Source organism: Coffea eugenioides, chromosome 8, assembly GCF_003713205.1.
Source record: "Coffea eugenioides isolate CCC68of chromosome 8, Ceug_1.0, whole genome shotgun sequence".
NCBI lineage: Eukaryota > Viridiplantae > Streptophyta > Magnoliopsida > Gentianales > Rubiaceae > Coffea > Coffea eugenioides.
The window spans coordinates 27,742,893-27,757,349 of NC_040042.1; the positions used below are offsets into that span (position 1 = coordinate 27,742,893).

At 34.4% G+C, this 14,457-nt stretch overlaps 1 protein-coding gene across 1 annotated transcript; it reads right to left on the minus strand.

The window, feature by feature from the left end:
* Nucleotides 1-12,091: 12,091 nt before the first annotated feature.
* Nucleotides 12,092-13,545, minus strand: LOC113781234 (zinc finger protein CONSTANS-LIKE 4-like). The gene is made up of 2 exons (XM_027327138.1): nt 12,745-13,545; nt 12,092-12,636 (listed from the first exon to the last, which is right to left on the minus strand). The coding sequence occupies exons 1-2, from the start codon at nt 13,474-13,476 to the stop codon at nt 12,328-12,330; spliced, it is 1,041 nt and encodes a 346-aa protein (XP_027182939.1). The 5' UTR covers nt 13,477-13,545; the 3' UTR covers nt 12,092-12,327.
* Between the last annotated feature and the right edge of the window lie 912 nt (nt 13,546-14,457).

Genomic DNA, 14,457 nt, shown 5'->3' on the forward strand with positions numbered 1-14,457 from the left:
CCCCTAGCCTTTATAGCTATTATCACTTTACCCCATAATATTATTTTTTAATCAGTTTACCCCCAAGACTAATGACCAAAGCAAACGGCGTTACATAATTTAGATGAAATGACATATGTAGCCCAAAATAATAGTTGATGACAAAAATGCCCATTTTGTTCCAAAATTGCAATGGGCGGGAAAAAAGGCACATTATGTAGGAAAATAAAAAAAAGGAAAAAAAGGGAAAAAGAAAGAGTTATTGCTTAGGAGGGAACTTAGGAGGGTTCCCTCATTCATTCTCATTCATTCTCTTTTAACGAAGAAAAGAAACTTTTACAGTGTTTAAAACCCTAAATTTCTTTAACCTTTCATCTTTGCTCTTTGACGATCAAAGGATGAAGTGATCAACAAATCCAAAGACAGATCGAAAGACTTTGTAGCAGGAGTTGAGAATTGTTGGTGTGAAAGAAAAATAAAACAAGGTACATCTCAAAATACCCAAAATGTAATGTAATATGTCTTCTGCATGTTGATCATTTCAATATGCTAAAATGATTTAGCTGTTCCAAGGTAGTAATCTTTAAATCAATCACGTTATTGGATTTGAAATCCAAGGGAAATACAGCCTTACAACTTATTGGTTACAATAACTCACGTTATTGGATTTGAAATCCAAGGGAAATACAGCCTTACAACTTATTGGTTACAATAACTAATATTATATTAGTCCTAGCCTACCTACCAATTGTTCTATAGAAAAATATTCCTAGCCAAGTATATGGACTTTTTATGAATTAGTAGATTGTGAATCAATGACCCGAGGCTTTTCTATTCTTGTACTTTTATGCGTATTTCAGTTGGATGTATCATATATATTATGGCTGACTTTTTAGAGCCACAAGTATGCACACTTTCAAGATTCACTATGATGGTCATTTTATCCATGCTCCTGTGTTTGAGTACGTGGGGGGAAAATTAGCACACTTTCTTGACATTGATCCTGATCTCATGTCATATTTTGAAATTCTCAGCTACTTGAGAAAAATTAATGTGGATGAAAACTTTCCGAAGTACTATAAGATTTCTGGATTTGACTTGTTACATGGGCTTAGACTATTTAACAGTGACAATAATGTCTTAGAAATGCTTGAATTCAACAGGAACCACAATATGATTGAGATATATGTTGGTTTTTGTGTTGATTGTGAGAACCCTAAAAATTTCCATATTTTCTTAGCCTTTTGGTTTTTTCTCATTTTCCCTTTTAAAGTGAAATTTGTTAACCATTGGTTTAAACAAATGAAGGTTTTGTTAATACGTGTATTTGTGTGTGAGATATGTATATATGTGTATGTGTTGGAAGTATGATTGAGCGCGGCAATCGAATCCGGAAAAGAGGAAAAATTTTTGTGAAAAGCTGAAAGACCAAATCTAGCCGCAAATCCGGCCAGTTCTTGGCCGGATTGTTGAGGGGTTTTGAAAAAAAAAATGATTTTTGCTACTGCCCTGAATCCGGCCAGATTCCGGCCGGATTGTGACGTGGCAGCTCCGGCAGCCACTTTTGACCAGCTGTTTTCCTTCATAAATATCTTGTTTTGGCTGCATTTTGTCCTCATTTTTGCTTCCCTCTTGTTGGCTCTTTGGAGAGAAAAACAAGAGAAAACCTCTTCAATTTCTGGTTTCAATTCTCACTCAAATCTTGAGTTTTCACCGTTGGATTTTCAAACTACTCCGTACAAGCGCTAGCTAAGGTGGGTTAAAGGTGCTAGTGGAGTTGTTTTTAGAGGGGAAGTTGTAAGTTCCTACCTTTCTTGAGTAGAGGTGAGATGCTAAGAAAGTCCTCTTGTTGTTTCAATAATGATATCTTGATGCTTTGTAGTGATTAGATATGTTATTTTGCGAAAGATTTCATGGGTTGAAGGAATTTATGGTGATTTTCTGATTTATTGGGTATTTTTCTGATTTTATATGATAGTCATGGATTGGTCTTGGATTGATGGATTAAAATGGTGTTAAATGGAGTTTTTGTGCATTAATTGCGATCGTTTGCGGAAAATTTACGATTGAGGTGATAAATTCTGGTTTCTAGGGTTTAATTTGGGGGTTTTCTTATAGTGGGCTTTGGAGCTTCTAATTAGCTTTGATTGAAGGGTTTTGTGGCCTAATTGGATGTGTTTTATTGTTTATGAGTTGTATGGATGTTTGTGGTTGAATTGCTATGAACATGGGTTTTGGATTGTAGGGTGAAAATGTAGAATATAAAGGGGAAATGCTGTCCGTTTATTTTCTTGTCTTGTAAATGAGTTAAAGTGGTTTTGCAAAGGTGTTTTGTGTCGAGTTGGACGTGTTTCATTGAAAATTTCATCGGTTCTTTCAAAAGGTGTTCGAGGGCTAAGTTTCTATTTGAACTTGTATATTTTCGTTTGGCAAATAATGTGACCGTTTTACCATTTTAAAACATGATACCTTTTCCGTTTGAACCTTCAAATGTTTATTTACTACGTCATACCAAAATATAGAGGTATGACTTAGGGTTTTCTCGACCACGAGTGAACAACTTTTAAGTGAAGTTTTAAGTGTAAAAGTAAGGTAGTTTTGTCCTCCTTTTCCACATGATTTTTATCAAGACATGTAGTCCATAATACCTACTTGAATGTATATTGATTTTGAACCACATAAACGATTCCGAAAACAATATTTCTTAGCCTATCTAGTTGGATTCCGACTTGACTTTGATTCAAGTGTTTTCCGTTGGAAATTTTATAACCCTTTTAAGTTTGGTTTTGCGTTTGGATTATGAAACCCTAGTTATTTCCGTTCACAGGTCCAAATTCCCTCGTTTCACTTTAAAGTCATTTTATATATTCTACTCATCATTTGTCGGGTTTCTTCGATTTCACTTACTTGTTTTGCTAGACAAACTGTAATATTCTTTCTTGTTTAATCTTAGGTTTTCTCGGTGATTGAGCGTAATATCCGGAGGGATATTTTGGACGTTATTTTGCGTAAATAGGTGAGTGTTCCTTGTTTGTTATATTTTCCTTGATTTCATGGCTTGTATGAATGATTGATGACATGTCAAATGTGTTCAATGATTGCCAAAACGAGTTTTCTAGGCGAGCGTGTACTTTATCGCACTCGACCTAAATGAATGTGAAATTTTCAATGATTTAATGATTGAAACGTTACTTGTGCATGAATGTAAGCCTTTTGGCTGAATTGGGCCCTGCTCTTCGTTACCGATCGACTCGAGCCAGAAGCGGACTCGGTCGGGCGATATGGTGACCCTGGGTTACTATTTGGTATACTCGAGTATTACCTTGAAATCTGGTGGAGTCTGGCCAATGTCCGAGAAGGGGGTGAATGAAATGAATGAACGAATGTCAATGCAAATGAGGGGTTTTACTTATCAAAAATGTATTTTCAAATGATTGGAGGAATAAGGGAATGAAAGGAGAACGAATGAATGAATGAACGAATGAATGGCTCCCTGTGAGCACGTATCCTTTTATTAATTGTGTTTATCGCTTTATATCATAAATGTATCTTGAATTACTGGTTATATGTAGTGAATGCTGCCTATGTGTTCGGAACCTCACTGAGCTTTTAGCTCATTCCTTTAGTTTTGTTTTCCTTAACAGGGGAAGGCGAGTAAGGACGGGAACTCAGTATAGACTAGCCTAGACTAGTTTCATATTTATGTAACGGTTCTCGCCCTAGTGTTTGGCACGGGCTGGATGTATGGTGAATTGAGAATCTCTGTTTATTCGATGTTTGAACTCACTTTTGAGATAGTAATGTATATAAGTTTTGCTTTAAGTTTTGGATCGTCATTATATTTATTCTTGTGTTTTTATTCTGGTTTTTGATTGAGGACTGAAGTGAACGACTGAGTCCCGGCGAGAGCTGGGCAGGCGGTCCGCCAAACCCTTTGGTTCGCCTTAGGGGAAGGTGGGGCTGTCACATTGATAATGATGCTTTTGTTGAGGAACCTATGCTTAATAATGAGGTTGACAACAGTGCTCATCTGGAGCACCTTGAAGTTGGAAATGCTACCAATGATGAGGGAAATGGTGCTGGAGTTCAAAATCATGAGAGTTTAGAAAATGAAAATGAGGATAGTGATTCTTCTGACGAAGCGTATCATGCTGAAGAAGGAGGATCAAGTGATGATTCTGATTTTGAATTTTTTCTTGATGGTGATAGATTGAATGATGAGTGTGATCCATGGGAAGGGGAAGAAAATTTAGAGGATACAAATGAACAGCAAAACTTCCCAGATTATAGTGAATATGCTCAGTTGATTGCAAAGGAGTACCAGGCTTATGTTGCCTCTAGGGAGAAGGGAAAAATGTTAGAGAAAGAGGTTATCAGTGATGATGAAGTATTGACTGTTGCTTTAAACTCATCTGATGAAGAACAACCTGAAGATTTTCCTAAATTTAATATTGAAAAGGGCATGGAGAAGCCTGAATTAGAAGTTAGAAATCTATTTACTAATGTGCAAGATTTTAGGCTTGCTATAAGACATCATTCTATAGTAAATGGGTTTGAGATAAATTGGAAAAGAAATGACAATGATAGGATTGTGATCACTTGCAAAAGAAATTGTGGCTGGAGAGTGTATGCCAGTGAGTATAGGGATACCAAACAATTCCAAATAAAAACACTAGATGGAACTCCTCATCAATGTCCACATTCCTACAAGAACAAGAGTGCTAATGCAAAATGGATAGCCCAAAGGTTTATTAGAGACATTGCTGATAATCCATCTCTAAAAATTGATGTACTTAAGAAGGCAATGAAAAGAAAGTATAATGTGAATGTGTCTGACCAACAACTTTACAGGGCCAAGAGTAAGGCAGTTAAGGTGATCCAGGGTGATCATAAGATGCAGTATTGGAGAATTAGGGACTATTGTGCTACAATAATTTGTAAGAATCCAGGTTCTGTTGCTATTGTAGTAACTAAGAGGTTGCCTATGTGCCCTAATCCTATCTTCAAAAGAATGTTTGTGATGTTTTTTGCTCAAAAGGAAGGCTTTATTGTTGCATGTAGACCTGTGATAGGACTAGATGCTTGTCATGTAAAATCTACAATGGGGGTGATGGCTGCTATTGGTAGAGATGCTAACAATCAAATGTATCTACTCACTATGGCACTAGTAGAGTCTGAATGCAAAGATAGCTGGGGCTGGTTCCTTGACCTACTAACTGAGGTTGGGTTTTCATCTCTGATAGACAAAAGGTTAGTCAACTATTATTTTGGTTTAGTTGACAACTTTTTTTCCCTTTTATTTTACACATGATGCTAATTACGTATTTTGTTTACAGGGATTGATTGAGATAATGGAGAACAGATTTCCTAGAGTTGAGCATAGATATTGTGTCAGGCATATGTACGCCAATTTTAAGCTACGATTCAAAGATAAACAATTGAGGAACATCATGTGAGCGGCTGCTAGAGCCTATGTACCAGACAGATTTTTGGCTAGTATGAGAGAATTACAAGCAATATCACCTGAAGTTCATGCATGGTTAAGAGCTGTTCCAACAAACCTATGGGCAAGACACACTTTTTCTAGTAGAACTAAGTGTGACCTTCTAACCAACAACATATGCGAGAGCTTCAATCAATATGTTAAGGAGGCAAGGCAAGAACCTATTTTGACCATGTTTGAGAATATTAGAAGACAAATCATGTGTAGGTATCATGAGAAAAGACAATGGATTAAAAGAATTAAGTCCAAAATCTGCCCAAGAATAGTTGAGAAATTAGAGAACCACAAGACTCAGGTGCCATTTTTTGAAAGTTGGGAATCAGAAAGTGGGATATGGGAAATTGCTTAACCTACTAAGAGTTATATAGTTTCCATTAATGAAGGTAGCTACACATGTAAAGAGTGGGAAATGACAGGTATCCCATGTGTTCATGCTTGTGTGGCAATTGTGAATAGGGATGGTGAGCCAGCTGACTTTGTTCATGATTGGTACACAGTTGACATGTATAAGAGGGCCTACGTGAACCTCATTATACCAGTTCCAGATGAAAGCAAGTGGGTGAAATCAAATACAGATCCAGTGGCACCCCCTTTTATCAGAAAAGCACTCGGCAGGCTAACAAAGAAAAGAAGAAAGGGACCTGATGAGAACCAGCAATCCAACAAACTTAGCAAAAAAGGCATACCAATTCATTGCAGTCACTGTGGTCATACAAATCACAATGTAAGGAGCTGCAAAAACACTGGCTGCTTGTATGTTAGGAAAAGAAAACAAGTAGTGAACCAGCTTTATTTGATTCATAATTCAACAAGTTTCAGCTTTTGTTAACTTATTTCTTTATCTTTTTGTTCTAGGTTGAAAAAGCTACCTGTAACAATTCACAAGAAACTAGCATACAACCAAAAAATTCCCAAGTTGCACGTACAGGCAATGTTAGAGATAGGGGAATTGCTATTGGAAGGGGGCGTGGCTTAAGTGTTAACTACAGTAGAGGTAAAGAAACTAAGATGGGAAGGGGTCGTGGCAAAGGTGTTAGCTATGGTCCATTGAGTGGGATTGGCAACTAGAATGGTGTGGGAATGTCAACTGGAACAACTTTTATTCACTACTCAAGAATGATAAAATTGTTCACTTTTGCCTAGTTTCCTTTATCAGTACAATCATCACTTACAAATGAAATTCATTGCAGATTTCCCCACAAATGGTGACTACAAAGTGTGCTAGTCAGAGCGGAAGTGAAGGCAGAGTGACTACTATTAGAGCTGGTAGAGGAAGCAATGGTGATATTATGAGTGAGAAAGCAAGTGCTGATATTATGACTGACAAAGCAAGTGGTGATATTATGACCGGAGCTCCATTTAGAACTTCAAGCAGTAAAAACTACAATGCTGGAAATCAGGTTTGAATATTGAAGCCTTGTGCAATTTAATAAACTCCAGTGATGTAGTGTTGGTTGTACGGTTATGCTTTTTCATATTTTCACATCTTCTTTTAGGTTCACAAGGTGCAAACTAGATATGGAGTCCATTTGTTATCCAGCCAAGGATCGTCAAGTGTTGCTTCAAAGTCCAGCATACCAGTTGGCAAAAAATGATATTTCTAATGGTCAACAATTTGAAGATAATGTTTTGTTCTTTTCTTTCTGGATGAATTGATGATATTTTGTTATTAATTTTGATGGATTCCCACTAATGACAGATAGTGAATGATTTTTTTTTGTCACAACTAGACAATGATTATGCTTTATGTATATGTAACAGCTAGCTAAACTTGATATTGAGAATACATTCAAGGTCAATAGAATTTTTTTTTTATTTGATGGTAGCATCTAACAACAGTCGTTAATCTTCTTCATTGTCACTTGGAATATGAAATTTCAAATTTTTTTTTGAAAGTTTGCAAAAAGGATCTATCAGCCTGAAAAAGTAAAAAATAGTTTCTAGTATAAGAATTTCCAGATGATTTTTTTACACTTACGAAAAAATATAAATATGTCCAAAAAAATTTTATATTATAACCTTGTAGGTAGAGTAGACAAGAAATTAAGAGAATAAAATAAGAAATAAAAAAAATAAAAATTAAGGGATTTGTGAACGATTTAAGAAAAAAGAGAATAAAAAAAGGTTGGATATCATTTTAAGAGAAAAGGAATTTAAAAAAAATCAAGACAATTGCAAATACTATGAGCAAAAAAAAAAAGAAGAAACAAGTTCTTCAAGGCTTAAGGGTATTTTCGTCTTAAAAATTAGTAACAATGAGTTGGCTAACGGAAATGGGTAAACTGACTAAAGGATAACATTAGGGGGTAAAGTGATAGTAGCTATAAAGGTTAGGGATAAAATGATAATAACCCTTAAAAAAACTCATTTTTGGATAAAGAAGATGATTTCATTCCAAACGTGCCCTTATTCATCCTACTTTTTTTTTTGAAAAAATTAAAAGTGTATTAAGAAAAGGTTGAAATTAATAGACATATTGTTTGAATGTGCAATTTTAGTGGGATACAATATAACAGTAAGTGTTTTAAGGTATAAATAATTTATTTTTAAGAGTATATTTGAGGTGCTTTCAAACCAAAAAATATTATTAACTGCAAAGTGTTTACCATCAATTTGATAAGTTTTTTAAATTATTAGAATTTCTGAAAAATAGAATAAATTTATATTATATTTAAAAACTCATTTTATATGTTTTCGAAGACCAAAAGGAGTTATTATTTTACTGAAAAATGTTTGTGAATTTCTAAATTTAATATATATTGTGTCAACTAATGATATGAAAACTATTAAAATATTTTTCAATCTTGTTAACATCCTATAATTCTTGGCTACAAAATTATAACGGCAAAGTTTTAAAAGTTTAAGATATTAACTATTTTATTATGAAAACAAAAAAGATGTACAAGAAAAGGGCAACATTGGAATGAACACGAATTCTCTATTCAAATATAAGTTTTTTAATAATATATTTTAAAATGAGTTTACACTGCTATAAAAAAAAAAGATGAAAATAAAGGAGGCAAATGAGATATCTTTTAAAGTTCAAGAGGTTAAGTGAATTGTCGCGGAACTCAAGGAAAGCCGCTGAAATTATCCCAAATATCTTTATCCCAAGTGTCTTTATCCACAATAACCCTTCGTAGAATTTCTTCCTAGAAAGGACGGAAGAGAAATCAAGCAGCCCTAGTTGATGCATCTCAGTACTGAACTACTGATGACTGATGAGTAGTGACTCACAACAGGATAAGCACTAAGGATATGAGATGAGAGATCTCGTGGACCAATCAATTTATAATCTGTGGACCATGTAATATGCTTGTGGTGTATATTTTTTTGAAAGTAAACTACTTTTTTTTGTCTTAGTAATATTATTTTATGTATCCATGGACCATGTGTTATTAATTTATTACACTGGATAGTAGATACCGAATAGTCAAATACCACCTGTCAATTTGCTGAAGCTGATGGCTTCTTTTTTTTTTGTCAATTATGCCCTTTTCGCATAAAATTGCCCTTTTCAACTTTCTTGGGTTTTCTCTAAATTGACTGAGAAGCATATGGTGGGGTCCAGAGCATTAATAGTTGAGTTGAACAGTTGAAGTCAAATCCGTGATAATTTGTGGTTCACGTTTCTCTGATTTTCGTTACGTCATTCATGACGTAAACATTTTTGTATTTATAGGTTAGAATTGCCATTGGATGACAGACACTGTGGGTTTCACACTGATAGACACCTATCAAAACAGTTTCATTAATTTAACAAATTTAGTTTCTTAATTACACTTAATTATTCAAAGACCCAAAATATTTTTTTAAATTGGTTTTTCTTTGGTTTTCTTATTTTGCATTAAGAGATAATTTTAGTAACCTCCTCTCATATTTATATTAATATCATTTGAGATCCCTAAAATTTAAGAAATTTCACCTACCTCCCTTATTTTCAGCATTTTTTAACTTTATCAATCCATTTCAAAAGATATGATTTAAAAACTTAGTTTGAGAGATATAAAACATTTCTTTTCAAAAACTACCCGTTGCTTGTGCACCATTACTTTTCATAATAAATCAAATTAAATCCTTAAGAATTACAATATATTAATGAAATTGAAAGACCTTTTGTAATTTTCTATGTTATCGGTCCGGACAAGAAATACAAAAGAAAAATTGTTATTATTAGAAAAAAATACATTTTGCATGTTGAAAATACCTCAAATCAGTTTCTAAAAATATTGTTAATAATTTATCTTTCTCTTATATTCAAGCCATCGATTTGGACAAAAAGTTAGAATACTAAACAAAATTCTATAAGTTTTATAAAATTCTAAATTTATCTAAAAATACTTTTTAATAAAGAAAGTTACTTTTACATTTTTTGGAAACACCTCAAATGAGTAAAAAACATTATGTCTGTTTTTTATACTCAAGTCATCTGTCTATACAAAAAATTTAGAAAGTTCAATTTTTTTAAAATTCATAAAACTCCTCAAATTAATGAAAACACTTCATAGTGAACGAAAAATATTTTAGCTTGAACGCACGCTTAAATAGTAATCTTTTGTGCCTTAAAAACACCTACTTGTATAATTTTTTCTATTAGAATTAAAGCATTTCCTCTCTCCAAATATGAGTTTCTTAATAATATTTTTTGAATTGGGTTGATAACATTACAAAAAGCTGAAAATGAGAAAGGTAAGTGAAATTTTTTCAAAATTTAGGGGTATCAAGTAATATTGCAACAGACCTTAAGGGAGGTTTCTGGAACTATTCTTGCATTAATGTAGAAATTGTTGGTTGGCTTCGCAAAGGTAGAAAAGCTGCAACCCCTTGGCACGTCATGTTGATGACAGATCACTTTTCTTTTGTTGATTTTGAAGTTTAAGCTGGTACAGTTTTAATATGTTTATACGTCTATGGAATTGCAAAAATGAGGATAATTTTTAATCAATTAAGGAAAATTTTTTGCTCTCCATAAAAAAATTTAGTGTCTTAATGGACTTTGTAGTCCATTAGAATACAAAATCTTTAAACGGATTATTTCCTCTTTTCAAAAACTTTTGGTTGTGTTTGAATTACATTTTCCGTCATTTTTCATGGAAAAATTACTGTAACGATTTGATATATGTGAGGAAAAAAGATGATAGAAAAATGCTATCACGAAAAACGATAATATTTTCCGACGGAAACAAGCAATCCAAGCAAGGCATATGCAGATATAGATAATAATCTTACATGTGCCTCACTTTCTCATAGATTTCCGTTTGTAAACATCCCAGAATTCCTATGCATTATGAAATATCATCAAATAGGTTGCTAGTAAAGAAGAGACGGTGACTTAAAAGTCGTTGCATCAATTTTTCTTTTGAGTAATAATCCTCATTATCATTTGCTGGCAATCATTTTAGTTCGAACCCCGTTAGTCAAAGTACTCAAAGGAACTACTGCCTTAATCTGTCCATATGAAAAGAAAAGGGCTTCCACCGATAATTTTCACTGGGACTGTAAATCAACGAGATGATTGACATGTTAGATAACATACCTTCTGATTAAACAATAGTCACCAATAGTTAAGTATTTAATTAAACAATAGTCAGCTTACCACAGCATATCCAAGTCACCAATAGCAACATACCTTTTGATTCTACACCAATAAATTAATCTTTTCCTTGTATTCTCCAAAAAGATTAAGGAAAAAAGTAAGATTATAGAAACAAAGAAAGTTCAGTCATGCCTCTAGCTTGCGTAAATCGAGGGAAAGAAAAACATTATATATAAGAGGGAAGTCAGACAAGTCGTTTATTGAAATTTTTTTAATAATATTTTTATAATCTAACCTATCTTATTCTCTGAGAGTGAAGTCTAAAAAAATTATATGAAAAATTAACAGATATACAAAAATGCCTAGACCAAATGTATGTTTTAACATCTGCTTTTATTTTCCTTTGTTTTTCTCGGCAAATGAAATTGAATTCTCGACTTACACACTTACGTCTAGAGAGAAATTTAGAATATGTTTGGATTATAATTTTTCAAAAAAAAATTACTATATTTTTTGTGATCACATTTTTCAATCACCTTTCTACTTCATAAATATCAAAATACTATAATAATTTTTCTATAAAAAAATTCAAAAAAATACAATCCAAACAAAATCTTAATCTTTTTTTGATGGTGGTATAACAATAATTATGAATCTATGTAAACCCGAGCAGAAACTATTACACAGGAGTCTATTATCTTATATATATATATATATATATATATATATATATATAATATTTTAACTAGAAGAAATTCTCAAAAAATTTTCACATCTTTATTTTATTTTAAATTAAATAGAAAATAAAAAATTTCTATTTCAATTGAGCACAACCTGTCTTGTGTTGCCTCCCCCAAAAAAAGAACAGAGCCAAAGCTTATTGAAAATTTATCCCAAAAAAAATATATTTATTGAAAATTTTTTAAGAGTACTTTTTGTGATCACTTTTTGTTTTATATATATCAAATGTTTAAAGATGGCAAAATATTATTTTTCTAAAATTACTTCTTAAAACCGCAATCCGAATTTACACCTCATAATCCTTTCTCCCAATTTAACCCAACAAGGCACAATTAGTTGCCAATTTTCATTCTCATCGCCAAATCCCACCAAAATGCTGATTAGATTTGACCAACAAAAAAGGGGATTAAAAATATGTACAATACATTAACCATAATCCACATAGTCAACAAAAGATAAAGTAGCCTCAGCTACCAAAAGCCGAAAAAAAAAACAAAAAAGAGCAGAGAAGTAAAGGTGATTAAGCTAAAAAGTAAAATCCACCCAAAATTTGATTTTACTTCACAATTCAGTAGGTCGGAACGACGCCGTAAGACGCATCAGCAACTATTAACGATTCAATTTCAACTTCCGCCCGCTTCGCAAACCTTCCTTTAATTCTGGGTCGGGTCTCCGCATAGGCCTTTCTCGAAGCATACCGAATCGTCTTCTCAAATTTTCTGTTCTTCCTTTTCTCCCTGTACCTTAAAACCCTCGCTTCTCTATCCACGCCGGAGACCGGATTCGGAACGGCATCGCTCCTTGAGAAATTGTTGGATACATCCGCCATCGCATTGTGGTCCGGTACGACCCCCACCTCCATGGAAGACGATGAAACCTGCCAAAAATAAAAATAAATAAACTGAATATATTAATTTTTTTTGGTCAAAACTGAATACTGTATATTAACTGATTGGCCTAAAATAAAAAAAAAAATATCACATACACTTTGGCTGATGGATTGAGAGCTGAAGTTGTACATAAAACTTTTAGATCCAGCAAAATCCATTTCATAGGTGGGGAATCCATCCACAACTGGACCGGGTAAATGGGTCGGATCATTCTTGTTCTGCACTGGAACAACTCCATCGGAGTTATGCTGCTGGTGAACATGATTGTGATGGTGGTTTTGATACTGCATGACATGAGGCTTTTGATCACCGGATATCAAATCCATATCCAAATAAGGATCCATATCAGTAAACAAATAGTCCGCAGTCTTGTACTCCGGACTATCCGGTTCTAAATCCTTATTACAGTTCGGGTTAGGTAGCAGCCACGAAGCTGCTTCCGCTTCCTCGGCCTCGCTGCCGACGTCGAGCAAACATTTCTCGTCGCTAGCTCCGGTACACCTGGCAGCCGAGGCCGAGTCGAAGAAGGGGCTGATCGGAAGCCGCTCGTGGCGGCGGGCAAGCGGGTTTGCAGAGTGGATGTCGCGGTCACAGGCGTTGCAAAGGGCTGCAGCATCCGCCTTGCAAGTCACACTTGCAGGGGCTTGCTCGCAAACTTCGCAAACCCACACGCGCCCGTGGCGGGAGGCTAGCTTATTCGCGGCGTGGATTTTGGAGTCACAGGCGAGGCATAAAAACGCTGAGTCCGCCCGGCAGAACACGCTGGCCGACGTCGCTTTGCACGAGTCACACGGCTTAGCCGTTAAATTCCAACCTTCTGCACCCATTTTTTCTCCACTCTCTCTATCTAAAAATTTTCTCTCACTAGAAAATGAGAGAAGACGTGCTGTGTAGTGGTGACTGTTTTTAATTTTTCTTTTATTGCTTTTTCGGACAATAAAGCGGGCAATCACGATGTCCTAGTGGGCAGGGGCAATCCGTGTGATAGCCAATGGAGATTCAACAAGTGTAACAAGCTTAGCCAAAATACAAGGGCGTTTTAATTATGTTGGAAAATGGAGGATTGTCGTTTGGTGTGAGGTGGGGATGTCGTTTTTATGGAGATAGGGTCCACAAGATAAGAGACGTGTTAGTACAGAAGGGTCTGTTTGGATTTTTGTCAAATCTGTATCAAAATACTAAACCAGAAAAGTTGATTGTGCTGCTATAGTGGGTCCCAAGGGATTGCCGGTGTTTACAAATCGGAATGGCGTGATGTTTCTAGAGCGGTCTGGCTTTTGCCACAGTTGTAGGGGCATTTCTACAAGCGCATTGTACCACTAAAACCTTTTTTGTTTTTGTCTACTTCTATATTTATTTTTTGGGAGAAAATATAAACAAATACGTGGAATTTAATTTGCTAAATTTGCTCCGTATTAAAGTTGGTAAGAAAGATTGTGTAATTTTGAAACATTCCATGTTATGCGGTGTAATAACGATAAAAAGTTGGATGCATTATGTGAAAACCGAATAGAGTATGATTTTTTTTTGGTTTTAATAAACAGCAAATTTCTTTAGTGGATTGTTGAAAATTGTCCAGCACAATTTGATTTGCATCACTGCCATAGTGGTAGATTAAACATGCATTAGAAATTATAATCTGTAATTTAACAAATACAATAGATTTGAAAAATGTAAAAAATTTCAAAATTATATTCTAAGATAAATCACTACAGTTTCCTTCTATACATGTTGCAATCGACAGATCTACTAATCAACGGTTTTACCACCAAGAATGATAATGAGATTTGTCGAACTAAATTCAAGAG